General features: G+C 43.9%; 1 protein-coding gene across 1 annotated transcript; it reads left to right on the top strand.

The window, feature by feature from the left end:
- Positions 1-647: 647 nt before the first annotated feature.
- LOC308088604 (protein crumbs homolog 2-like) lies at positions 648-26,330 on the top strand (the record flags this gene model as incomplete). The annotated part of the gene is made up of 13 exons (XM_080433139.1): positions 648-717; positions 8,714-9,409; positions 10,207-10,402; positions 11,926-12,065; positions 13,464-13,649; positions 14,038-14,151; positions 18,194-19,165; positions 20,543-21,084; positions 21,672-21,837; positions 22,129-22,990; positions 24,013-24,129; positions 25,614-25,740; positions 26,109-26,330. The coding sequence occupies 13 exons, from the start codon at positions 648-650 to the stop codon at positions 26,328-26,330; spliced, it is 4,410 nt and encodes a 1,469-aa protein (XP_080289265.1).

Here is a 26,330-nt window from a genome sequence, read left to right as displayed (position 1 = left end):
AGGAGACATTTCCTGGAGAAAAGACACTGAGTGCCAGACTGCTCATCCTCGTTGTGAGCCGCTCTGAATACGAGCCTCAGCTTAAACTCATAGAATATAAATGTTTGACATGAAATGATTAACTTTATTCAAAGTCATGGCAGGTTCAGTACTATATTGACTCAACAAGGTGATGACTTTTATGAGACTGGCTTGGTTTGTGTGTGTGCGTGTGCACGTGTGCGAGAGGTGAGATAAATTGCTAAACCAGCTGATGAAGGTGCTAAGAAGCAGAGGCGTTCAGAGAGAAAGGGTCAGATAGAGAAACAACAGACACGACAAGAAAACAACAGCAGTCAGACAGTACGACGAGTGAATCCGGGGCCAGTGACTCCGCCCCATGTTTTCCCCACCCCCTCTGTACTCTGTTGGGGTGATTACTCTGCTTTACTCTAGTCCAGCTCTCTCTGGTCCCCAGAGAGCTTACACACACTCACACTGACCAGGCATGCATGGGGGTCCCGCAGTTGGTTTACTCACAGTAAATTTTTACTACTGTGTATTGGTGGCTGCAAGCAGCATGCTGGATGCTGGGGAGACTGCGGAGTGACAGGACCACACTACTACTTTACTCCTCCAAGGCTGAAGGACACAACTGAACTTTTGCCATGGAGTTGGGGAGAGTTTTCTCCAAGTACCAACGGACCGTACTGATCACCATGATGATGTTCAAACTGGGTGAGTCGAGCATCATCTTTTACTGCAAAGTGTATGACGTGCGTGTGTGTGTGTGTGTGTGTGTGTGTGTGTATGCGTATGTGTATGCATGTGTAGCAGTGGTGGACAAAGTTCTCAACCCCAGTACTTGAGTTGAAGAAGTATAGATACTCCTGGTCAAATATTATTCAGCTACAAGTGAAAGTTGTTGTACTTGAATTAAAGTACTGGAGCACTTGCTTTTAAAAGTACAAATTACAAGGTACATTTTCTTTTTTAATATCAATGTTTTGCTGTATTGAAATTTAGAAACACCTTTCAAAGATAAATAATAAAAACCAAATATTTTGCAGATTTAAAAGCTCACAAGTCACAACACGCTATATTTGAAATATGGCTTTATTGGTTCATTCAAATTGGTTCATTCATATTTTTTTACGTTTGGGTACTGGAGGTCCCTTCCTAGAAATGTAGTGGAGTGAAAGTCACAAGCTTCCAAATGTATTTTAAACAAAATATCCAGGTGAAGTACAGATACTAAATTATTTTACAGAAGTACAGAACTCAATTAAATGTACTTAGTTGCTATCCACTGTGTAAGCTCTTTGGGCTTGTGTACTGTACATGTTTATGAATGAGCAAGGTGCAATGAGGAGATGCATGTGTACATGGTCAGGGCTCAGGAGGCTGCTGAAATAGAGCATTAACTGGACTGATAAATAACTTCCAGTGCATGTTCATCAGATCGTCACTGTCGGGCAGAAACCTTGTATCTCCACATTTCAACTTTTAATGTTTTTTCGTAAATGAATGTCCTACTTCATCAGACAAGTGTTGTGTCGCACAAAAGGAGTGAAAATAGCAGATCTGCTATTTTCACTATTTAATTGCTAATAATAATAAAGGAATGGTTTTGGACATACAAGGTTTCCACCTGACAGCGACGATATGTGATTGTAAATAATGGTCTCTCTTAAGATGATCACTTGTGTGTATTTCACACAGGAAAGACAGACAGACATCTTATCTAAGGAACCACAGTGGCTTTCATTCTATTCAGAATGCAATCCATAATAATAGAGACTGAAAGCTTACCTTTTTATTATTGTGTTTTTCATGGCTCATTCAAAGTGGTTTCAATAACTAGCAATTTATTGAATGAAGAAAAGATCCCATAGTATAATAATGAAGTCCAATTCAAACTTTTTAATTTCAAGGCCCTTCATAACTCAGGGTTACATTTCGAACCGCCTCAAGGAGCCCTGAGGGTCCTGAGGGACTTTGAGAACCACTGTGATAGTCTAATTATTACTGGAACTGTTTGGGTTTAGATGAGTAGTAGGCTTATCTAAAAATCTATAATCTGGCATAATCTGTGGCACACACACATCTCTTTAATTGGCTTGAGTACTTAATAATGGTTCATTCATAATAGATACGAAATGACGACAGTGCAGGGGGTCTAATAGGCTTGTGTAACTATGATGATTCACTGATGTGTCTATGATTAAGCCAACTACCCTATAGCTGATAAAACATGGCTGTGCAGGGTGTGACCGGCTGTGTGTGTGTGTGTGTGTGTGTTGTGTGTGCATGTGAGCGTGTGTGTATATGGGGGGATATCTTAAACCCCACCTAATGAACCCGCCTGGTTGACCCATTTTTCCCGCGACCTTCATTTGTGGGAAGCGTCTGAACCTCGTTAAATCGCGGCGGACAGAAGGCAGGGCTTCGGGCGTGATCACATGCGAGGGCCATTGTTAGCCATCGCCATGGTGACGGGCCAAGAGTCCGGCTGCACTGGGTTTTGTCTAAACTTTGAATGGAGGAGCGCGAGGGTGGGAGGTATGGGGGTCTTAAGAAGTGTGGCGAGGGCCCTGGCACTTTAAACCGCAATGGTTTTTTAAGAAAAACAACTCACAAATGTCACTATTATTAGCTACAACTGCGTAGTTACCATGTAAAACTATGTCAGTGGTTGTCAAAGTGGGGTCCAGGGACCCTCAGGGTTCCTTAAGGGAGTTTCAAATGGACCCTTACAGGTTTCCATTTGGTTCCATTTGCACACTCAGAGATATGGGGGTCCTTGAAATAAAAAATGTTTGAGAACCACTGACCTATTCACTATTAGCGTTCATATCATGTAAAACTATATTGATTCAATTTCCTGGCTCCAGATGACACTGAGCAGATAAAATGTCTGGAAGTCTTCACACTCGTCATTGTACGTGCAAGTGTGACTAATGCGGTGTGGATTTGTGCATTTTTGTGTTTTTTTTTGGGGGTGGCCACCTGCCGAGCAGCCTTTAGACTACCAACAAAGTTAGCACAAAGCTCAATACAGGCCGTCTCCCGCGGCGACTCAATAGAATTCCTATGAGCAAAACTTGTGTGTGAGCCAGGGGCATCCCTTCTCCATGACTCATAGTACTGTAGCGTTGATGCTATGAGCCCTGCAGCGTGACTTTCTTTTGACATTTAACTGGGGGGCAAACTGTAGATTTCTTACCCTGGGGCCCTTTCCACCCAAATGCAGTTAAAAAGCCAAGCATATTTTTTTTTGAGCTATACCTAACGTGCGCTGTTGTTGCCACACTTGTTCTCCTTTTGATCCAAGCCAGAACACAAATGATTGATTGATCATTAAAATAAACATGCTCAGAAAATATATGGGCCCACCCGGCTGACCACGTCTTAACGGGTTAAGTGGTCAGCTGGGTGGGCCGCAAACGCTTGGGTCCTGATCCAGAAAAGCACTGCCTTATTTGCTCCAAATGTTTTTGCCGGTCTCATGAAATATATACATATTCAAACATGTTAGTAGTCTGTGAGTGATTTCATGTGAGACAAACGACAAACTTGACACTCAGATTATGCCCCTATTTTTTAGAGCATTTCACAGAACCTATGATATGAAATCGTTTATTGGGAAAATACCAAACATGGTGAGGAGGAAATGAGGAAATGTTACATTTTAATGCCTCCTCTCCCTCCCTCTTTGGGGAACACAGATAAGCTTACTCTTCAGATCTCTCCCGTCTTCACCTCTGGACAACATCTCCAGTAAGCTTCTGACCTCCTTAAGCCCCCTCAACCTGCTAGGACCTACAAAACATGAAAAGACAATATATTTAAAAAAAAGTAACTCAACAACTTACACCCTATATACTTTGTTGTATGTCAAATGAAAATAGCCGATCTATAAGTTCACAACACGTCGCAATGCAACACCATTCTGAGCTTGTAGATAGACTATTTTCGCCAGATGTTCGCCTGTGTTGTCATGTTTTAGAACGTTATCTTGAAGTAATGCAGATCGGGGTGATCTGCCTTATTTCAAGTATCCAAATAATGTCACTTTAATTCAGGAGGACTTTTGAAACAAGCCGATTTGTTTTGGAAAAAAATGGAAATGATCCAAATGGCACATCGTTTGAATTTATTTAAGAAAAAAAAAAGTTTTAGACACATTATCAGATCAAATTAGATAGGATGGACCTTTTTCCACAGTGTAAAAACAATAGGTTTTGCACTTTTCTTCGTGAATTGACGTAGTTAACAGAGCATGGCTCTGCTCTGTGTTATTGTTGGGTTGAGAGACCGGTACGGCTTGGTGCCAGAGATCACCACCTCTGGCTGGTCATAACCATGATCTATGAACTGTTTGATGACATAGGCGCTTAGGCTGTGACACCAGCACACTGGAATGTGTCAGAATGGGGTTGAGTGGGTATGGATGGACCTGGGGGGAGCATGAGACCCCCCCCCCTCCCCATCCTTATCTGAAGCATTCTGACTCAGGAGACACTCAGGTAGTGCAGCTGCAGCTTGAGCACAAAGCAAGAAAAATCGCATTGCTTAGCTTTTAGCGGTGGTGGAAGAAGTACTCTGTTTTTGTTTTTTACTTAAGTAAAAGTAGCAATACCACAATGTAGAAATACTTTTATTTTTACTCAAAAGTCCAAAAGTATTGGCATCACCATTCGGAAACTTTTTCCAAAGTTTTCAACATTTCAAAAATAGATCGAAAAGCACAGATCTACACACTCACAATGCGTCACGATGCAATCGCGACGCGTTGTGAGCTTGTAGATCTGCTCTTTTTAGAATAGACGACATTCTTAATTGTTCAATGTATGTTTTGTAATCTAACTCTACAAAGTAACTTGTAACAAAAGTTTTCAGTGGAGTAAAAAGTGCAATATTTACCTCCGAGATGCAGTGGAGTAGAAGTACTGTATAAAGTATTGAAAAATGGAAATACCCAAGTAAAGTAAAAGTACCTCAAAATTGTTCTTGAGTACACTACTTGAGTAAATGTACTTAGTTACTTTCCACCACTGTATTCAACCAAGTCAGTTTATTTCACAAGTTACTGTGTTACTAGGATGGACAGAAATATCGTTGCTGTCAGGCGGAAACCTGTACTATATGTCCAAAACTGTTACTTTTCAGGAAATGGAAATATATTTTTGAACTATTTACCAACGGATCCAATGTAGCCTAGTTACTATTTAGTCACAAGCTCTTGTTAATACTATTTCATTGGTTAAATATTTATAAAACCCACAGACACACTTAGCCACTTTTAAACTGGCATCCCTATTTTGGGCATGTTGGCTTCCGCTTACCAGGATTAAACTGACAGCATTGTAAACATAAAATTTACTTTCAAACATGTGGTTGTTTACCACCGTTTGCCACCGTCACTGTCTCTGGCGCTCAGTATACTGTATTATGATGCAAACTCTACTCAAATGGCACCTAAATAGATGACAAAATAAACTGGTGTGACTATAGTATAAACACGTCAGACAGCAGGGTAAAAGTTGCGTCAAAGCGCCTGAATAAGCTCAGACAATGAGTAGGCAACAGTATTTAGCAGCATTTCGGTAACAAGACATAGTGAGTCAGACAGCAAATAGTTAGATTTAATTGTGCCAAGGACAAGCATGCGTGCGTAGGTCATCACCAAGGTGACGAATGAAAAACAAGCTTAACGGGTTAGAAAAAAGGCCTATCCTCAGCATACTCTGAGCAAAAGTTAAATAAAGTAAAAAACAGTACGTTTTTAATGAAGCTGACAAAGTGCTTACTTGAAGACTCCCAGTATATCAACAATGTCAGTGAAAAAAATAGAAACAGGTTGTTCTAACCTAGATAACGGTTCCATTGAATGGTGAGTCAGGTACAGGGGAGCACAGGCCAGGGGAAGTACAGTTGATCTGCGTCATGAACACAAGCTTCAAAGCCATGAGCTACACTACAGCAGGGGCTCTCAAAGTGGGGTCTGGGGACCCCCAGGGGTCCTTGAGGGGGTCCCCAGCAAAATGAGTTAATATACCATCAGTTTAACCATTTTAACCCAATAAGACCTGAGGCCGATTCTACTTAATGTCTTCAAAATCCTAACAGTTTTCTGAAAAACGTATGTTGCTATATCAGTGGTGCTCAAACTTTTTCAAGTCAAGGACCCCCAAAATTATATGTATTTGGTCGCGGACCCTCATCTCAAAAGTCTTTGTTCCAGGGACCCCCAGAAGCAAAGATTTGAGTTAAAAATGTTTGCTATTTTTGAATAGCCAAAGCTAAAACTCTAAACTGACACAGATGCTTTACCGGTTTTAACGGGTTAACCTATACATCGGCTATCGCACTGCGAAAAACCTTTTAACAACACAAATCTTGAATGGGGTACCTGGGACTTGCGGGTCCTTGACATGATGATGAGTTACAGTGAGTTTAGAATGACTCACACACATACTGTATGCTTACATAGCAGGGTCACTGGCCATGACTCACCCAACAACATAGCCATTGTCATCCCTACACGGGCTTAAATGAATCATGATTCATTCGTACTGACACCCATTATCAGTATTCTGGTTAAAATGGTACGCAAATCTTGTAGTTACACAAGGATACCATGTGAGAGCTTCATGAAAACCTCCCCAGTATGTTATGTACTTACAGTGATGAGAGGATGTGCCGTACAAACATAATTCACTGTAACAGACACTGTTCCTCCTTCCTCCAGTTCATGATGCATGTTGGAGAGCTGTGCTCAACAAATGTGTTCATTTCATGTTAATAGGAACTTATAAATAACAATAATTAAATAATAACTTTTTTACTGCACAATGTTGCAAGAGACTTATGATGCGTTCACACGGGAAGTTTATCATCAAGTTGGTGGATCTAAAATCAAGACTTTGCTCCCTGCATGCAAATGACAGTAGAGAAAACAATGATGGACCTTTCCCCAGGATGCATTGAATGAGAGAAAGCAGGACGTTGTTAATATGACATGCAATGTGTTTGACAAAAGCTTTACTGTATGTGAGCTGGCAGGCTTGGTGTGACATCAGATAAGGATGTGAGAAAAGGTGGACTCATGTGAGTCAGAATGCTGGCAGTGGTGACTTACTGCATGAGGTGATAGATTCCTTTGGTGTGATGGGAAACAATAGGTGTTTATATATACGGCACGTAGATCAATTAGCTATTTGGCTGGTGGCTTGTAAAGGTAACTTTAAATCCTTAATTAGTAGTTCAAACCACCCTTCAGAACCATGAACATGAATATCATTTTAGCCTGGGTGTCTCCAGATTTAATAAATCCCCTAACCAGTGGCGGTGCCATATGCTCTACCCATTGTGCCACATGGGGCGTGGAAGACCTAATCCTATAACACTGTCCGTTTGCAGAATGCCGATATGTAAAATGATATGGACTACCTACACATCTCTTACATTGAATTTAGCATGGGTTGGAGAAATGTCAGTGGCACGTCTAAAAGAGGAAAGTCACAGGAGGGAAGGTTTTTAGCAAGATTCTGTCCCTGGCCAAGCAGATGTATGTATGTATGGTTCAAGATGTGGCGGTCAAAAGTTGTGAAGTTGTGAAAAATCTAACCAAAGATAAAAGAGCATACTTGACTAATTTGGAGAGAGGATCCAGTCCAGTGCAGCTGAATTTGTTTGTTGAGAGGCTGATCTGGGGGGTCCGACAGACTTCTTTGCTGATTTGGCCTGGCTATGGGTTTTAATGGAATCAATACTGCATGTCTTAATAACATACAAAGATTTAAACGTTTTATTTGAGCTGGAACAGAGAGTGAAAAGAGAACAAGAGAGAGGTGTATACAGTACAGAGTGTAAGTGGAACTTTCATCGATGATAGTCCTCAGGTGACAGCTGCTCACTCTGAGCGTAATAAGTTTACTCCGTCAACACCATCTGCTCTGACCTTAAGTCTGGAGAGAAGAGGAGGCTTTTTACTCTTCATTACCAGGTTGCTTTCTAAATACTTCTAAAGACAAAGGAGCTGTCAGTGTTGGCGAAGTGTATAAGCCACAGGGTAATACGGCTCAGGTCCTAGTTAGGCTGGCAAAAAGGTCAAAGGTGAACCCATGCAGAGTACCAATGACAGGTCCAGTGATGTTAGATCATGGTCCAGGTCAGTGGACTACGGTGTATAGTAAGAACTTTACTTCAAATCATGCTTCAAATCTAATTTGTGACTTACTGTTTTTATTCTGAAATGATATAAACCAACATTTGAAACAATGTGGCAATTACAAAATTATCTCTAACACAAAAACTAATTGGATTCTTTAGCCTTTTCTGCACACACTTTTAGAGATTTGTAAAGCTGTATGTCCAAATACTGAGCAAAATGAAAGGGATATATTATGGGTTAGCTGAGTGGGAGATAAGGTATCAGGATAGATTGCATTGGTGGAATTCCATCCTTTGCCACTAAGAGCACATTTACATCCAGTGACATGAGGTTTTAACCACAAAAACCAATCCACAGATTTTCCGCAATTAACCACTTGAACCCTATTCTAGGTGTAACATTCACAGAAAATAGCAGATCCATAGATCGGCTATTTACGTCGAAGAGATTTGGTCTAGAGGGGGAAAAGAATGGAACAAGTACAGAGCGAATTCGGGTCAAGTATAATAGAGGGTCTAAGTTTAAATAACTAATTCTACTGCTCTCTCTTTCCAGGGCTGTTTTGCACAGCGGCCGCAGACAGCTGTCTGTCATCGCCTTGTAATAACGGCGCCACCTGCCTGGACCACATGGGAGCCTACGTGTGTCTGTGCCCCAAAGGCCCGGTCTGGTACTCGGGCACCAACTGCGACGAACTGTACGACGCCTGCGTCCTGGCGCCCTGCGCCAACTGCACCAGCTCGTTAGGAACGGGGGAGTACACCTGCCACTGTCCCGAGGGCTTCGCGGGCGCCAACTGTACCCAGGACGTGGACGAGTGCCACAGCAACCCGTGCGGGGGCACGCGGTCACACTGCGTGAACGGCGTTAACGGTTATTCCTGCCACTGCCCGCTCGGTTCGGGCGGCGAGGACTGCCGGGGGAACACCACCACTTGCTCAGAGGAGCCGTGCCAGAACGCCGGTATCTGCGTGGACGTCCCTGACGTCGGGTACCAGTGCCACTGCCCCGCCGGGTACCAAGGGGAGGACTGCGAGGAAGACGCTGACGAGTGCCTCTCGGAGCCCTGTCTGAACGGGGCCATCTGTAAAGACCTGGTGGACGGCTACCAGTGTTTCTGTGTGCCCGGGTTCCAGGGCTCCCACTGTGACCTGGACATCAACGAGTGCGCCTCGCAGCCCTGTCAGCACAACGGCACGTGTGTGGACGAGGTGGACGTCTACAGATGTGACTGTGTGAAAGGCTTCAAAGGTGAGAGGAGGGGTTCAACGTCATATTAACCCACCTGGTGTCTCCGTTATGGACATGTCATTATTATAGGCAAAGATAGCAAAGATATAGCAGATCTACAATCTCTCTAAAAGCTTCATTTGCTAGATCGCTATGGTAACAAAAGCAAACAATATAGTAGCAAGTAGTGCAATGGGGTCATTGAAGGGTCAAAGAAGCCAAACCACCCTAACAATAGATGTTATAATGATCATATAAGACAAAGAAGTGGTAGGGTGTAGTTAAAGCTAAGAAGAATGTTTTTCTTTTAACATGAAGAGAATAGAATAGACTAGAATAGAACAGAAGAGAACTATTTCCATTTCCCCAGTGAGAACCTCTGTATTTTGGCTTGAGAATTGACAAGCTGCTGTGTCACAACATCGCCCTCTACAGCATACAGTCCAGCTCTGCACTTGCTGCAATAATCTTTATTGAGGTGTATGTGAGCTTGTAGATCGGCTATTTTCAAATGGCCGAAATGTATATAGGGCTGAAGTGGTTAATGTAGGTTTAATAATAATCAAAATCTACAAAGTAACTAGTAACTAAAGTTTTCAAATAATTGTAGTGGAGTAAAAGTACAATATTTGGATCCGAGATGTAGTGGAGTAAAAGTATTGGAAATTGGAAATACTCAAGTAAAGTACAAATATGGGGGCGGTACTTGAGTAAATGTACTTAGCTACTTTCCACCACTGTGTGTGTGCTAAGACTATTACATTTGTTGTGGAGCTCATTGCTTGGCTCTCTGCCAATATGTGGTTCCCTCCCTGAAGGCATGAACTGTGAGGTGGAGATTGATGAGTGCGAGGTGCTCCCCTGCCAGAACGGCGCCACCTGCAGCGATCACGTTGGCATGTACACCTGCGAGTGCGTGGCCGGCTTCCAGGGCCTGGACTGTGAGGTGAACATCGACGAGTGCGCCAGCGCGCCCTGCCTGAACGAGGGCCAGTGTGTCGACCTGATCAACAGGTGGGACGCTAACACAAACTCACACACGTGTACGCACACACACACACACACACACACACACATGAACGCACGCACGCACACACGCACAGACAACACATGCAAACAGGGAGACAGACACACATCAACCCATAGGCCTGATTTCAATGATTTATACTTAGCCATATGACTGTGTCACATGCCAAACATAACCGAACAACAAGCATGTAGACCATACACACTTTCTTTCTGTCTCTGTCTCTATCACATTGAGCCCGGCAAGCTTAACTTCAATGTGTCATCTGGTAGTATGTGGTATCAGCCTTCTTAGCAGACATTAAAGATAACACAGGAACAGGGATAACTATTAATCCACTTATTGATCATGGCTATGAGTCAGGTGTAGTGAATATCTGACTGGTACAAACATTGATGAGGAGCCAGCTAAAGTTTTTCCACAATTTCCAGAGCTATGGCAACTGATGAAGTGACCCATACACAGCATATTCTGTGCACATGTGGCCTATAAAATAGCATGACACAATTCAAAGACTCTGCAACAATGATAAAGGTAACGTTAAAAAATATGTCAAAACACATTTATTTTTAAATAGCACACCACATCAATAAAGCAACACATGTGGAGTATATAATGGTCTGCCAAATATATGCTCTGAGTGATGTTAGCTGCCATAGCAGAATCCAAACTCCCAAATAATAATTTTTGGTTGATGCACACACCCCCTGAACTGCACTTCACTTCTCCTTCAGTACAAATTAAAAATATACAGTATGTGCTTTAGGGATGAGGGTCACCTGACAATCCTGATTTGATGCATCTAAAATATTGAATTGATCCTGATCTGTGTCCAATGATTTTCCTGTCTTATATCACCTACTAATTTCAGTTATACTGTATATCCATTGCAAAGCACCATTGTTAGTTTATCATCCTGTAAGAGTTGACGGATCTCTCTGCTGGGACAGAAATCCGAAAATGCCATTTTAGTGTCAGAATGTTGGGAAGCTGTGTGTGGCTTGTGAAGAATGGGTCCTGTATTTAGTTATAGTGACCATGGGGCTAAATAATGAATGGGTCAGAAGCTGTGTTCAGGTTCACTTCTCACATTGGGATGAATAGACTAAGACTTACTTCTGGTCTCGTAAAGCATTGGTTCTCAACCTTTTCAGGCCGCGACCCCCCAAAAGAATCATATTTGAACCGGGGACCCCCCACCCTGACAAGCACATGGAATTGTAGGAGTTGAGGCATTACATTTAGTTTGACTCGGTTCGACAGATACATAGTGTGAAAATAGCTGATCTACACATGCTCACAACGCCTCGCAACGCAAGGTGTTGTGAGCATGTAGATTGGCTATTTTCAAAATGTTTGCCTTTCTTTAGCAATATTTGACAATTTGGCCATTACAGTATGTCCCACAGATACGGGAAGTAAACCGGAGATGGCGGCGGGTCTTGCTTTCCTATTTGTCTCGGACTCTATACTAAGCAGCTGTACCTGTGCCTCTTCTTCTGTTCCTCAGCTATGAATGTAAGTGCGAGGGGACAGGCTATGTGGGGGACCACTGTGAGGAAGACATCCCTGAATGTCTCTCTGATCCATGCCAGAACGGAGCCACCTGTCTGGAGGGCGTCAACCAATATGGCTGCCGCTGCTGGCCAGGTACAGTAGTACACACAACACATTGACATGCTACATGTTATCACGCCACGCTATATCACACAATTCACTTCCAGGCACTATTTCCTTTTAACCTTCACCATTTCTCATAAATACTGTAATACATTATAAGCATTTTTTCCTGAGGCTTTTAACTAGAGCCACACGTACAATGAATGAGCTGGGTGGGGTTCAGCATATCGTTGCTGTCGAATGTAAACCTTATGGCTTCAAGCTCACAACGCGTCACATTGTGACACGTTGTGAGCTTGTAGATCTGCTCTTTTCACTACTTTTGTGTTACACTCTTGTGTGATGAAGTAGGGCATAAATGTACGGAAAAACATGCAAAGTTGAAATGTGGAGATTGTGGAAGGTTTCTGCCCGACATTCAGCAACGATATTGCACAAAGACACTTCTAGTCAGACACATCAGAATGCCTAGTTTTATGCTGGGATCAAATCTGTGAGCTTTCAGTTACAGGATGATCTCATTAACCAATGACACACCATAATATGTTAGATATCAATATATCTAGAAAAGGAGAGAACATTTCTGCACACTTCCATACATTTTCAAAAAAAGAAGACGAAAAAAAACGAATGTATTGGGCTTAGCCTTCAGTCAGATGACCTCCATCAGAGCATCCTGTGGTTTCCCACATAAATCACACAGATAAAGAGAATTTGTTATGACCCATGAGATTAGAGGGTTAAAGAGCAGCCTGTTGTTGTCACAGCGCCATCTTGTGTAAAACTAGAGAAACTGCAGTGCATCATTACTGAATCCTCAGTGCTGTGTTGAATTATGAAAAGTGATGCATGAGCACATTGCAATAACCAACAGTGCAGAATGTGTGCCGTCTTGCTGTGATTACGGCTGTCATAATTCTGACAGAGAGGAGGGGGTTACAGATCTAAACCAAAAAGGCCTTAGGACTTGTGAAATTCTTTGCAGTATTGCGGCGTAAAAATCCTGAGTTAAATTAACGCTCCGCATTTTAATGTGTATGAAGTCAGGTTGCATGTTGGTGTCAGCTCTTTCTGAATCCAGTCTTAAGTAATGTTAAACATACAAAACATCTGCATCTAATGTAAATGATAGAATGGGTTCACATGTAGCTTTTAAATGATGTGTGTTGGTATGTATACTATAGCACGTTGTGTGTTTGTGTACGTGCGTGCATTTCCTTTTTTTGTGTGTGTATTTGAATGTCTGTGCACATGCACTTACATTTGTCTGTGTGTGTGTGTGTGTGTGTGTGTGTGTGTGTGTGTGTGTGTGTGTGTGTGTGTGTGTGTGTGTGTGTGTGTGTGTGTGTGTGTGTGTGTGTGTGTGTGTGTGTGTGTGTGTGTGTGTGTGTGTGTGTGTGTGTGTGTGTGTGTGTGTGTGTCCTGCAGGGTACGAGGGGGAGAACTGCCAGGTGGATGTCGATGAGTGTGTGCTGCAACCCTGTGAGAACGGCGGGGAGTGTTTTGAGCGCTCAAACGTCCTGAACTATGGCGTTCTGTCTGAGCTGAGCACACTGGAGTTCAGCTACGAGGACGCTGCAGGATTCATCTGCCACTGTCAGCCTGGATTCACTGGTAAGACCCTACTGCAGGTGTACATTCAATGTACTGAAATGGGTCCATGTAAGGGTCCATTTTTGACAAGCCCACAGCATGCACACGATGCGACGTGTTGTGAGCTTGTAGATCTAGATATCTTTCAAATATGCGATGTAAATAGAGTTAAAGTGGTTAAACTTATTTTGACGCTATATTATTACATTTGACTGGGGACCCCCTGGAAACCCCTCAAGGACCCCACTTTGAGAATCACTGTTGTAAACATTTCCAGCTCAGATGTAGAACAGACAGACAGACAGACAGACAGACAGACAGACAGACAGACAGACAGACAGACAGACAGACGGATAGACGGATAGACGGATAGACGGATAGAAATGAAAATCTTTGTTCTTTCTTACAGGAGAGAACTGTTCAATAAATGTGGACGAGTGTGAGTCGGATCCATGCCAGAACGGAGGGAGCTGTGAGGACTTGATCAATGCTTATAAGTGTCAGTGTCCAGGCGGATTTACAGGTACGCTCCCCCTCCAATTGTGGACAAATCCATATCTGTGTGTGTGTGTGCGTGTGTGTGTGTGTGCTTGCGTGTGCTTGCGTATGCGTGTGTGTCTGAATGTAGTCCTCTTAGAATGTCTTCTTCGGTGCGTTGCACTGTAGGAAACCTGAGAGGAAGGCACAGGAGAGAAAGCTCTAGTTGAATTTGACCCTATAGGACAGCAGGGGTACATGTGGCTCTACAGACGGTCCCTAATCTAATCTCTGGGCACCAACCATTTATCTCTTAACAAAAACACCTTCACTGACCTCCCCCTTGCATTAGTATCAGACAGTTTAGACAGCAAATGGACTGAAGAGAGAGATAACGTGCCCTGTGCCGTGTCCCTGAATCTCCCAGTCAAAACAACAAAGGGTTAATCCTGTTTGCTGCTAATGATCTCTTCACGCCCTGACAAACTATTCCTCATCAGGGGAGGTTTGTCATCCTTCAAAGGAAGCAAAGAGATTACATCACAGATTACATCACAGACATCACTCTGACTTTTACAGTACAAAGAGGGAATTCATTTGAGGGTAAGTGATATGTTTTGGTTGAAACAAAACGTTTTTTGTTAAAAGTTTAAAACACTAACCTATACTGTACATAACAACAAGAACCCCAAAAGGGGTTCCCGGCTTGAAAGGTATAGTTCAGTAATGGGGTTCCAGGTCTAAATGGGTTAATAAACAGAAAATACATTTTCAGATTGGTGGCTTGTTCAATTAGTCCAAATCCAATTTCACTTGTTTAATCTGTATTGTGTGTGAGTTCTCTCTCCTGATTGGATAAGATTGGAGACCCCCTGTTACTGAAAAAACACTCTATGAGTACTATCAGGATATAAAGCAATTTAACACTTATTTTAACAAGATAATATCACTTATCCTACCTTTAATGACACTAAGGGCATAGTGTATGTATGGTTGCTGTATTCATGCATGTGCGTACTGGTAGCATATGGTATGGAGGACTATAGTGCCATATGTCAGCTGTCCAGCTTAGCTATTAAAAGGAGGTGGTCTCCCAGAGAAATCTATCAGGGGGAGAGATTACAACACCAAGCTTCTTATGAGCCTAATCAAGCCCTAATGGTTCAAATGGCTTCTACGCACGACAACATTATTTCTGGGGAAAAAGACAAAGACAAAAAAACAATGACAATATCATTCACTGCATCATGCCTTTCAGTATTATGACTGATGAAACTACCTGTACAGTGACGCAACAGGCAAGAACAGATAGAGCAGAAGGAATATTATGATCCTATTAACTTTCTTTTGCACGCCACGTGTTATGTTGACTTCTCACGTGGGTGGAATGGAGTGGGTTACCGACATTACTGGCTGCTAAACCAATTTAGGAGATCCTGCCCTATCGCCCCCTCCCCACACCACACTTAATAATACAGCATGGTGGAAGACATGTTAGCATGCCCCACCAGAACCCCCCCCGCTCTGAGTGTGCACGTGAGGAAAACTCTAAAGTCATCTTAGACTTATTTTGATTGGATTACATTTATTTGGCATTCAGTCAGTAAAATGACACATCAGATAATTGAAATACATGGGGAAAAATATAGATAGCAATCAAAATGTACTTAAAGTACCAAAATTAGAAAGTACTAATTATGCAGAATGTCCCATTTCACAAGTTGAAAATGTATACAAATCTTTTGAAAATAGCAGATCTATCATCTCTAGAAATTGTATCGGCTATTTTCAAATGGTGGAAATGTATATGGCTGAAGTGGGTAATGTATGTTTTGTAATAATAATACAAATCTACAAAGTAACTAAAGTTTTCAAATTATTGTAGTGGAGTAAAAGTATAATATTTGCCTCTGATATGTAGTGGAGTAAAAGTACTGAAAATTGGAAATAGTCCAGTAAAGTAAAAATACCTCAAAATTGTACTAAAGAACAAGTAAATGTACTTAGTTACTTTACTCCACTGCAAATAAACAGTACTCCATCTTGGTCCTCCTGCCTTCGTTTCCTCATCCCAAGCAAGGTGGCTGAACAGGGCCAAGTGCAAGACACGGCACGCATGCTATTTAAAATTCAGTATTTCAGTAGTGGCGTCCGCTAGCGGGCATCAGTGGGACCGCTATAGGATGGGTCATTGATCAGGAGGACGGGGAGTGACTGCAGCGCAGCGTGGCATTCCTCTTGTCAGCACCGACAGGAGCCAGCTGGGGGGCTGGGAGCTTATGTGCAGCTCTGTCTGGGATAGGCTGTAGCCATTAGAGAGGGAGGGAGGGATGGAGGGAGGGCGAGAAGAAGTTATGAAGGGAGGGACTTTGGGGTGTGTGTGTGTGTGTGGGGGGGTGCTAGAGAGAAAGAAGTTAGTGAGTAAAGGAAAGGGAGGGGATGAGATGGATAGGGAGAGAGGGGAGGGAGGGAGGGGTGGGGTGCGTGAGGGTGAGAGGAGGAGGGAAGGGTGGTTTGGGGTTGGAGGGGGGGGGTTAGAGTGGGAGGGAGTGGTGGGCAGGGCTCGTGTATAATCGCTCCTGCCTGCCTGGTACAGAGTGGGGGAGTGGAGGCAGTGCTGTTAGGTATGCTAGAGAGAGAGAGAGAGAGAGAGAGAGAGAGAGAGAGAGAGAGAGAGAGAGAGAGAGAGAGAGAGAGAGAGAGAGAGAGAGAGAGAGAGAGAGAGAGAGAGAGAGAGAGAGAGAGAGAGAGAGAGAGAGAGAGAGAGAGAGAGAGAGAGAGAGAGAGAGAGAGAGAGAGAGAGAGAGAGAGAGAGAGAGAGAGAGAGAGAGAGAGAGAGAGAGAGAGAGAGAGAGAGAGAGAGAGAGAGAGAGAGAGAGAGAGAGAGAGAGAGAGACACAGACAGACACAGACAGACACAGACAGACACAGACAGACAGACAGACAGACAGACAGACAGACAGACAGACAGACAGACAGACAGACAGACAGACAGACAGAGAAGGAAACAGAAAAGGAGGACCTGGTGGTGGTGCCTCTTCTTTGGGATCTTTCTTGTTGCGTTGACCTGGGTGAGGTGAGGGAGGGAGAGTAGAACTGTGAAGCTGCATGTGCTGTGGTCCTGTGTGGAGCATGAGGGGAATGAGGGGGCTTCTACTGCTGCTGGTGTGCTGCGGTGGGCCTTGGAGGCTGACAGGTAGGCCTACAGTACGGTACACCATACAGCACCTTGAACACTGAGGTGTGAGAAGGAAGATGTATTTCTGTGTGTGTGTGTGTGTGTGTCTGTCTGTCTGGGTGGAGTATTTCGGCACATGACAAATTAGCAGCTTTTGGCTTTCCTGTGGCGTAGAGTGTTATAAAGTGTGTGTTAATGCAAGGTGACTGCTGCTGCTCGCGGGGCTTAATGTTTCCCTTGCACTCCTTGCCTTCTGAATCAAAGATTGTTTGAGCGGAAAAACTGCTGGCCTGTATGTTTGTGGCACTGGAAGAAACACGTTTAACTGACAAGCATACACATACAGTGCAATATTTCCAAGGTCTGGCTGATTCTGTGAATGCCACAGATATTGATTTGACCGTGTCACTGAAGACCGCAAATTGAATTGACTGCTAACCAAATATTTTCCGTCTTTCCACTGTAATTTCATTTTCTGCACATTGATGATGATGGTGATGATAGAATCCTTCCTGAGGTGCACTTGCATCATCAAACCTGCATCTGTGTGTGTGTCTGCTTATCTAATAGAGCTAAATGACTTAGTTTGTAGGTTTCCAGAAGAACAGAACATTGGCTGATTGACTGACCAATTAAGTTCATTATTTATTATGGATAGAACATTGTATTTATCTAGTTGACAGAATAATGTCAGAGAGCTGACTTCCCTCATGGTTCGCCACACCCCGCACACAACTAAATATAACTCTGGCTATAGATTCATATAACTGAAACAAACAGCTTCAGGTCATTAGCTTCAGTTTCGATGTCAGTCATCCACCCCTGTTTCAGATTCATGTGTAGGGACAGTCAGTAATATCAATATGCCACTCTAGCCTCTCTGAAGTTTAAGTTTCATTCTCCCGTCCAGGCGTACACTGCGAGGTGGACATCGACGAGTGTGAAAGCGTGCCCTGCCAGAACGGCGCCACGTGTGTGGATCGGGTCGACTTCTACGAATGCCACTGCCCCGAGGCGGAGCCCGGCGGGGAACCCTGGGGCGGCCACAACTGTGACATCCCCCTGGTTGGCTGCCGAGAGCACCGGTGTCAGCACGGAGCGACCTGTCACCCCACGCTGACCCAAGACGGGGAGCACAGCTACACGTGCCTCTGTCCGTCGGGCTGGACGGGGGCGCGGTGCAACGCCTCCACCACCTTCTCCTTCACGTCTGACGGGTACGGTCACATCCAGCTTCCCGTGGCGGACAACAATAGGACCAGGCGAGAGGCCGTCCCGGATAACAATCTGAACCAGAACCGGGGTCTCCACATGAGGCTCCGCTTCAGGACCACTCTGCCCGACATGGTGCTGTTCTACCGGGGCACGGCGGAGCGCTTCATCTCGCTGGAGCTGGTGGGGGGCCTCCTCCAGGCGAGAGTGAAGGCCGAGAGGCGTCTGCGGGTCGTCTATCCTCAGCCGGTCAACGACGGAGAATGGTACCAGGTCACGGTGAGCATGGTCGACAGGCTGGTTCTGGTCGTGGAGGGTCCTGCCTGTGACAACGAGGAAGGGTGCGCGGTGAAAGACGAAGGCTACAACCACCTCCTCTTCGTCAAACCCAGCTCCTTCCGTCAGCTGTATGTGGGAGGGGCGCCAGAGGATTACATGGCACACCTCGCCGGCGGGAAGGGGTTCGTGGGCTGTATGGAGGACTTCCAGGTGGACCACAGGCTTCTCCTGCCTCAGGATCTCGGTATGGCGGGGACCATGGTGCTGGGATGTCACAAGGAGGACTGGTGCCAGGCTGAGCCATGCTCCCAGCGCGGGCGCTGCGTTGACGCGTGGGTCCGGGCCACCTGCGACTGCCACCGACCGTACTACGGGGACAGATGTGAGGAAGGTAAGGACTCCTTATAGCCCCATATGTACAGTAAGCAGACGCGTGTAATGTAGTGGTTCTCTGGGGACCCCCAGGGGTCCTTGAGGGGGTTCCAGGGGGTCCCCAGCCAAATTAGTTAATAGCAAAATCAGTTTAATCACTTTAACCCTATTTTATATTTCGGCTATTTGAAAATAGATGATCGACAAGCTCACAATGTTTTGCGATGCGATGTATTGTGAGCTTGTAGATCTGCTATACTGGGAAAATCTTGAACAATTGTGAATGATTTGGAATGGTTTTGACAACACAAATCTTCTCTTATGGGGGTCCCTGGCACAAAATCTTTTCTGATGGGGGTCCGCTGTCGAATACATACCAATTTGGGCGTTTGAGAACCACGTTAGAAACAACTGTGGATGAGGTACATTGTTCTGCTTTTTAGATGTTGAGAGAGAAGAGTGGGCAACCTGTTGCCCACTCTTCAGATAGCAGGTGCAAGGGAGGGGTTAGTGCAGGTGTTTAGTAATAATAATCAAAATCTACAAAGTAACTAGTAACTAAAGTTTTCATATAAGTGTAGTGGAATAAATGTACAATATTTTCCTCTTAGATGTAGTGGGGTAGATGTAAAAGTATTGAAAATTGTAAATACTGAAGAAAGTAAAATTACCTCAAAATTGTACTTAAGTACAGTACTTGAGTAAATGTACTTAGTTACTTTACACCGCTGTTTATATAATAATAATACCATAATATGCTTCACATTCCTCAAATGATCTGCTTCTGCCCTGCAACATATACAGGCCTCATGATGGCAGTCTGTGGTTTATCTTAAAATGTAAACTACTGGAATGATTGAGAAATTGTTGTCCAAACCTCCGGACAACACCCTAGAGCCCTAGGTATTCTATAGGTTCTAGCTCAATGTTGAGTTTATTTGCACATAGAATAATACAAATGAGGAAGTTATACACTGTACAACCTGTTTAACAAGGACCATAAAGTCCACAGTGCTACAAACATCTCATTCCAGAATATGAGAGAGAGAGAGAGAGAGAGAGAGAGAGAGAGAGAGAGAGAGAGAGAGAGGGAGAGAAAGAGAAAGATAGATAACAGAGACACAAGTGGGTTTGTTAACAGAAACCAAATGACATCAAAATTCAAGACAGATGCAAATAGTAATGCAACAAGTTTCATAAATTATAATTATAGGGAAAACATTACATCACTTCTGGTTCTGGAAAGGTCGTAATTTAGTGGAGTGGAGTATGAATTTCTGTCAGCACGTGTGTTTGCATCTGCGTGTATGTGTATACAATATGTGTTCAAAAGACGAATGTATTGAAATACGGTAGGTTGAATTACTGACAAAAAGAAATGCGTTTTTCTCCCCAGAGTTCCCTGCCTTCACGTTCAGCCACGAGAACTCATCCAGCTACGCCACCTTCGACATCCAGGAGGACCACAGCGAGAACTTCACCATCTCTTTCGTGATGCGCTCCCTCAAGCATAACGGCCTGATCCTGCAGCTGAGCCGAGACCAAAGCCCTTACCTCACCGTCTACCTGAAGGAGGGAACGGTGGCCGTCTACAGCCCACACACCACGCTGCTGTCAGAGTCCAGGTTTGTCACCAGCGGCCGCGACGAGCTGGTGACAGTGAGGGTGCGCTATGGCCATGTGGTCTTCCCCAAGGCGGGAAACCATCTGGCCCTGGGGAACGTCAGCGTGGAGGCTGGAGATGTGGCGTTTGTCGGGGGGCTTCCTGCAGGCGAAAACACGGCCTCCTGGGGAGGATATTTCAAGGGCTGCCTGCAGGATGTTCGGCTGGACGACAAGCACCTAACCATGGGAGCCCACCCTGTGACAGATGAGATCTACCGCGCAACCGGATCGGAGCATGTGCTGCCGGGATGCCAAAGTGATGACACTTGCAAGGTGAATAAAAGTAGCAATGATAATGACTAGTATGTTTTAATCTCTGTCATATTATTGTATGAATGATATTCTGAATACATGTATAGATACAATTTTGTCTATGCTCATTACTACAGTTGACTATTATAAATACAATGTAATTAAAAATATTAAAGTCCAATTTTTATATTTCAAAAATTTATATTCAGCAATCTTTTAAAATATATACAGTATATATTGGAATATACACAGATATTGTCCAAGTTAAGCAATATTGTCTGACACCTTTTTAGGAAAAACTGTAAATGAGAGATAGGAAGTTTACAAATATGTGACTACTTTTGTCCTAAATTCTGGCATTTCTATATGAATGGAGTCTATATTTCTAGGGTGATGGTTTGATGGGCATTATAATGCCTAAAACATGTCCTGCTTTCCAAGTCCTAACACATTTTGATCTAGCAGTACATACCTGTGATCTGTAAGTGAAAGAATGTGCAGTCCTCTCTTCGGCTTGCACTGTTGGGGTCACGTCAGGTGAGAGATTTTGCCAATTAACTTTTAATCCATCTGTGTGTGTGTCTCTCTCTCTCTTTCACTCTCTGCAGAATAAGCCCTGTTTGAATGAAGGGCGGTGTAATATCACCTGGAATGATTTTCGGTGTGACTGTCCCATTAACTTCTCTGGAAGGATATGCGAGACACGGTTATGGTGTGTTGACAGGCCCTGTTCTGAGGGCGTACAGTGTGTCGACCTACCGGACGGCTATGAGTGTAAGTAAAAGTACATTTTCACTGTTTTCCCTCTCTCTCACAAGATAAAACTACATTAAACCCAGATGGGGTAAACTGGTTCTTTCAGTAGACAAAAATAATTGAGTAGTGTGTGGCAGCATAGCATATGGTATTATTATTACATAGCATAACTCTATCATCAAAATAATTAGAATAGCATGAGTTCAAACGTTTAAATTGATTATGGCCCCTGCGGGAACAGCCCCTATAACTCATGCAGTGTTGCAGAATCTTCTCATCTAAATGTAAAGAATCTCCTCCCCCATGCAGGCCTAACTGAAGCCACCTTCCAGGACAACGCCATGCGGTACAGTGCCAACAGTTCCCTCGTCAACTCCGTCACCAGTGTCACCATAGATCTACGTACCAGAGAGGAAAACGGAGTGTTGCTTCGAGCTGGCCACAGATCTACCATCTTCTGCCTGGGACTACTCAACTCCACCCTGCTGGTCAAACTCCGCAGCAGGGACAGCCCCGAGCTGCTAGCGTTCACCAGCGAGGTAACCGTCTCCGACGGGGCGTGGCACCGCGTCCACCTGGCCATGGCTGACCCCGCGCAGTCCACGTCCCGCTGGCGGCTGACCGTGGACGGCCAGAGAGCCGGAGGCAGCCTGGGTGCAGGCGGCAACCTCAACTTCCTGAACGACACGGCCGTGTGGCTGGCGTCGAACTTCACAGGATGTCTGCGGGAGGTGAGGGTGGGCGGAGTCTACCTGCCGTTGACGGACACGCCAGATGCCCCTCAGGCGTCGCAGTTCTGGCGCCTGGGTGGGCATGTTCCCGCCGCGGGATGCCGCGGCGTTCCGGTGTGCGATGCCCAGCCGTGCCTCAACCAGGGCACCTGTCACGACCAGTTTAATGACTTCAACTGCAGCTGCAGCCCGGGATGGGAGGGGGACATCTGCCAGACAGAGACAAATGAGTGTGCCTCGAGCCCCTGTGTTTATGGCACATGTACTGACCTGCTGGCAGACTACCAGTGCAAGTGCCAACCTGGATACATGGGCAAGGACTGTCGGGAGGAGGTGGACAACTGCCTGGAATTCAGCTGTGAGAACGGGGGTACCTGCCTGGAGGCCGTGGGAAGCCACACATGCACGTGTCCACCTGGGTACACCGGCAAACGATGCCAGTGAGTATAGGACTGGGGATGAATTCATTTTAGTTTTTCGGGGCAGTTAGCTGATGATATGATTTAGAATGGCTTACAGTGATTAAGGTGTCAACAGGGGTTGAGTGTCTTGCTAAAGAGCACTTTAAGGTAAAGCCTGACCACCGCCAGATTTTAGTGTCCTATTACAGATGTTTTGACCAATATTTCGTTAAAAAAAAATCTAGTTTCTATTTCAGAACATTTTATTTATTTAACAAATAATTAAAAATAAACACAAATAACCTTTAGAAAAAATCAAGTTAAGTACAGTAAACGTCAATATATGAAAAGAATATAACAAATTATACAATGAACAATAAACAAGTAAATATAAATAACACATATAAACTGAACTTTATTTTATTTGCCATTCAACTCCATTCAAAGTAAAACAAGATAGGAGATCTACAAGCTCACAACGCATCGCTATACAATGCATTGTGAGCTTGTAGAGCGTCTATTAAACAAATCGGGATATACCGATACCGATGTTGTAAAAAAAAAAGTCACATAACGACTGATATATCGGCCAAACTGATATATCTCTCGGGCTCTACTTTAAGGTGATAAATGGTGGTTGAACATGACGATTGTTTGGGTCAATCCTGTGTCTCTGCTGTTACAGGGCGTGCTTTATAGCTTCTAAGACAGTAGTTCTCAAACTTTTTTGTGCCAAGGATCCCCAAATTGATATATATTTGACAGCAGACCCCCATCTGAAAAGGTTTTGTGCCATGGACCCCCAGAAGGGCAGATTTATGTGCTATTTTGAATACCCAACATATAAATGGATGAAGTGGTTAAAATTATTGTGATGCTGTATTAACACATTTTGCTGGGGACCCCCTGGAACCCCCCAAGGACCCCTGGGGGTCCCCGGACCCCACTTTGAGAACCAATGTTCTAAGCCACCCTTTCACCTAATACACTACCAACAGTATCTGCTGAGGACACTGATGTAGACATTGCTGTAATAGAATGTTTCTATGTGTGTCCAATAGGTGGCGTTTCCCTCCAGTTGCATGTGATGCCAGTACAGAATGTCTCAACGGAGGCGTTTGCATGGGAGGCGTTTGGGGGGGCAACTGCACCTGCCAGCCTGGATACACTGGGAACAGGTGAGGGCTACATGTTACTGCATGCAATACATGCTGCAGAACTGCTGCACTGTCCAAACGTTATTCCTGTTTCAGCCATTAGAGGGTACAAAGAAAGGATATGAATATGCCTATCACTTCATAGTAATATCTACTTTGTTCTGCAACATTTGACGTATAGTAGTCGACTCAACAATGACTGCAGTGGAGTTAAAGAAAAACATGTGGGACTTTTCTTTTTTTTTAAAGCCCTTTAAGTAAAATGTGGGTCTTTTTCAAGCACTCACTTCTTACTATTTTTGTATTTGTGTTTTTGTGTTTTTCTTACATCGTCTCTGTCGGGTGGAAACCTCAAATGTCCAAAACTGTTACTGATTCAAATTCAAAAATAACAAAAGTAGCAGATCGACAAGCTCGAAACGCGGCTCTTTGATCAAGTAGGGCATTCATTTACCAAAAAACACATAATAAGAGGAAATAAGAGGTTTCTGAGAGTGAGACATTGTACTCTAATGCTTAGCTTATGTTGTGTAGCCAATCGTGTTGTGAGCTTGTAGATTGAGTATTTTCTGTGCATGACACCGGTGTACACCGGCAAACGATGCCAGTGAGTATAGGACTGGGGATGAATTCATTTTAGTTTTTCGGGGCAGTTAGCTGATGATATGATTTAGAATGGCTTACAGTGATTAAGGTGTCAACAGGGGTTGAGTGTCTTGCTAAAGAGCACTTTAAGGTAAAGCCTGACCACCGCCAGATTTTAGTGTCCTATTACAGATGTTTTGACCAATATTTCGTTAAAAAAAAATCTAGTTTCTATTTCAGAACATTTTATTTATTTAACAAATAATTAAAAATAAACACAAATAACCTTTAGAAAAAATCAAGTTAAGTACAGTAAACGTCAATATATGAAAAGAATATAACAAATTATACAATGAACAATAAACAAGTAAATATAAATAACACATATAAACTGAACTTTATTTTATTTGCCATTCAACTCCATTCAAAGTAAAACAAGATAGGAGATCTACAAGCTCACAACGCGGCTCTTTGATCAAGTAGGGCATTCATTTACCAAAAAACACATAATAAGAGGAAATAAGAGGTTTCTGAGAGTGAGACATTGTACTCTAATGCTTAGCTTATGTTGTGTAGCCAATCGTGTTGTGAGCTTGTAGATTGAGTATTTTCTGTGCATGACACCGGTGCGCAGCAAAGTATGAGTCACAGTCCAAGGGATGTACCAGAGAAAAGGCCTGGGCACTCAGTTGGTATAGGAATCAATTCCATGGACTCACGTGTATCCGGGGGGAGTACTGTCTCCAGATCCACTACTACTGTATGTCGTCACTGCATGGGGTCTTTGGTTGGGGGACTTTGGTGATGGTTAGCTCTATGATACCACTCGAGGTACAGTCAGTGCATGTCCGTTGACCAAAGGCATAAACGTGACAGCGGTGGAGAGAGAGGTGTGTTAAAGTCTGTGTGATGTGTTCCAGATGTCAGACTGAGGTGGACGAGTGTGAGTCCAACCCGTGCCTCAACAGCGCCACCTGCCTGGACCGACTCAATCACTTCCAGTGTGAGTGTGTGTCCGGATTCAGCGGCAGACTGTGTGAAAGCAACGTAAGTGGCATACATATTATTTATGTTAATTCGCTAACCCGTTATCATTATTAACTAAACCTGAGGACAAGGAGAATCCTGATCAATTCTATTAATCCTTTAAATCAAATGATCATCATAAATATTTATTTTACAATGATATGCTATTTACAAACCATAATTTCATAGTTTATGTAATATACAATATAATATATGATATAATAGAATATAATAGATAGATACATACTATTGATACACGTCTCACCACAGAAATGAATGATGACCTCCCACAATATAAATAAAAAGATGGCTTCGCAGCAGATTAACAACAACACCACTCTTCTATTCTCCTCTCTCTTTCTCTCCCTGTCTCTCTCTCTCTCCTGTAGTGGTTGGAGCAGAAGGAGCGAGTGCCCTGGCTGGTGGTGGCGATACCCCTCACCACCCTGAGTGCGTTGCTGGCCGTGCTGGCCGTGGCCTTCCTCTGCATGACCGCCAGGAAGAAGCGCCAGTCGGAGGGTACCTACAGCCCCAGCAACCAGGAGGTGGCGGGGGCGCGGCTGGAGATGGGCAGCGTGCTCAAAGTGCCCCCAGAGGAGAGGCTGATATGA

The sequence above is a fragment of the Gymnoscopelus braueri genome (assembly GCF_963280865.1).
Source record: "Gymnoscopelus braueri genome assembly, chromosome: 7".
NCBI classification, from domain to species: Eukaryota; Metazoa; Chordata; class Actinopteri; order Myctophiformes; family Myctophidae; genus Gymnoscopelus; species Gymnoscopelus braueri.
The sequence above is the reverse complement of the archived record's forward strand: the minus strand, read 5'-3'. Positions and strand labels throughout refer to the sequence as shown.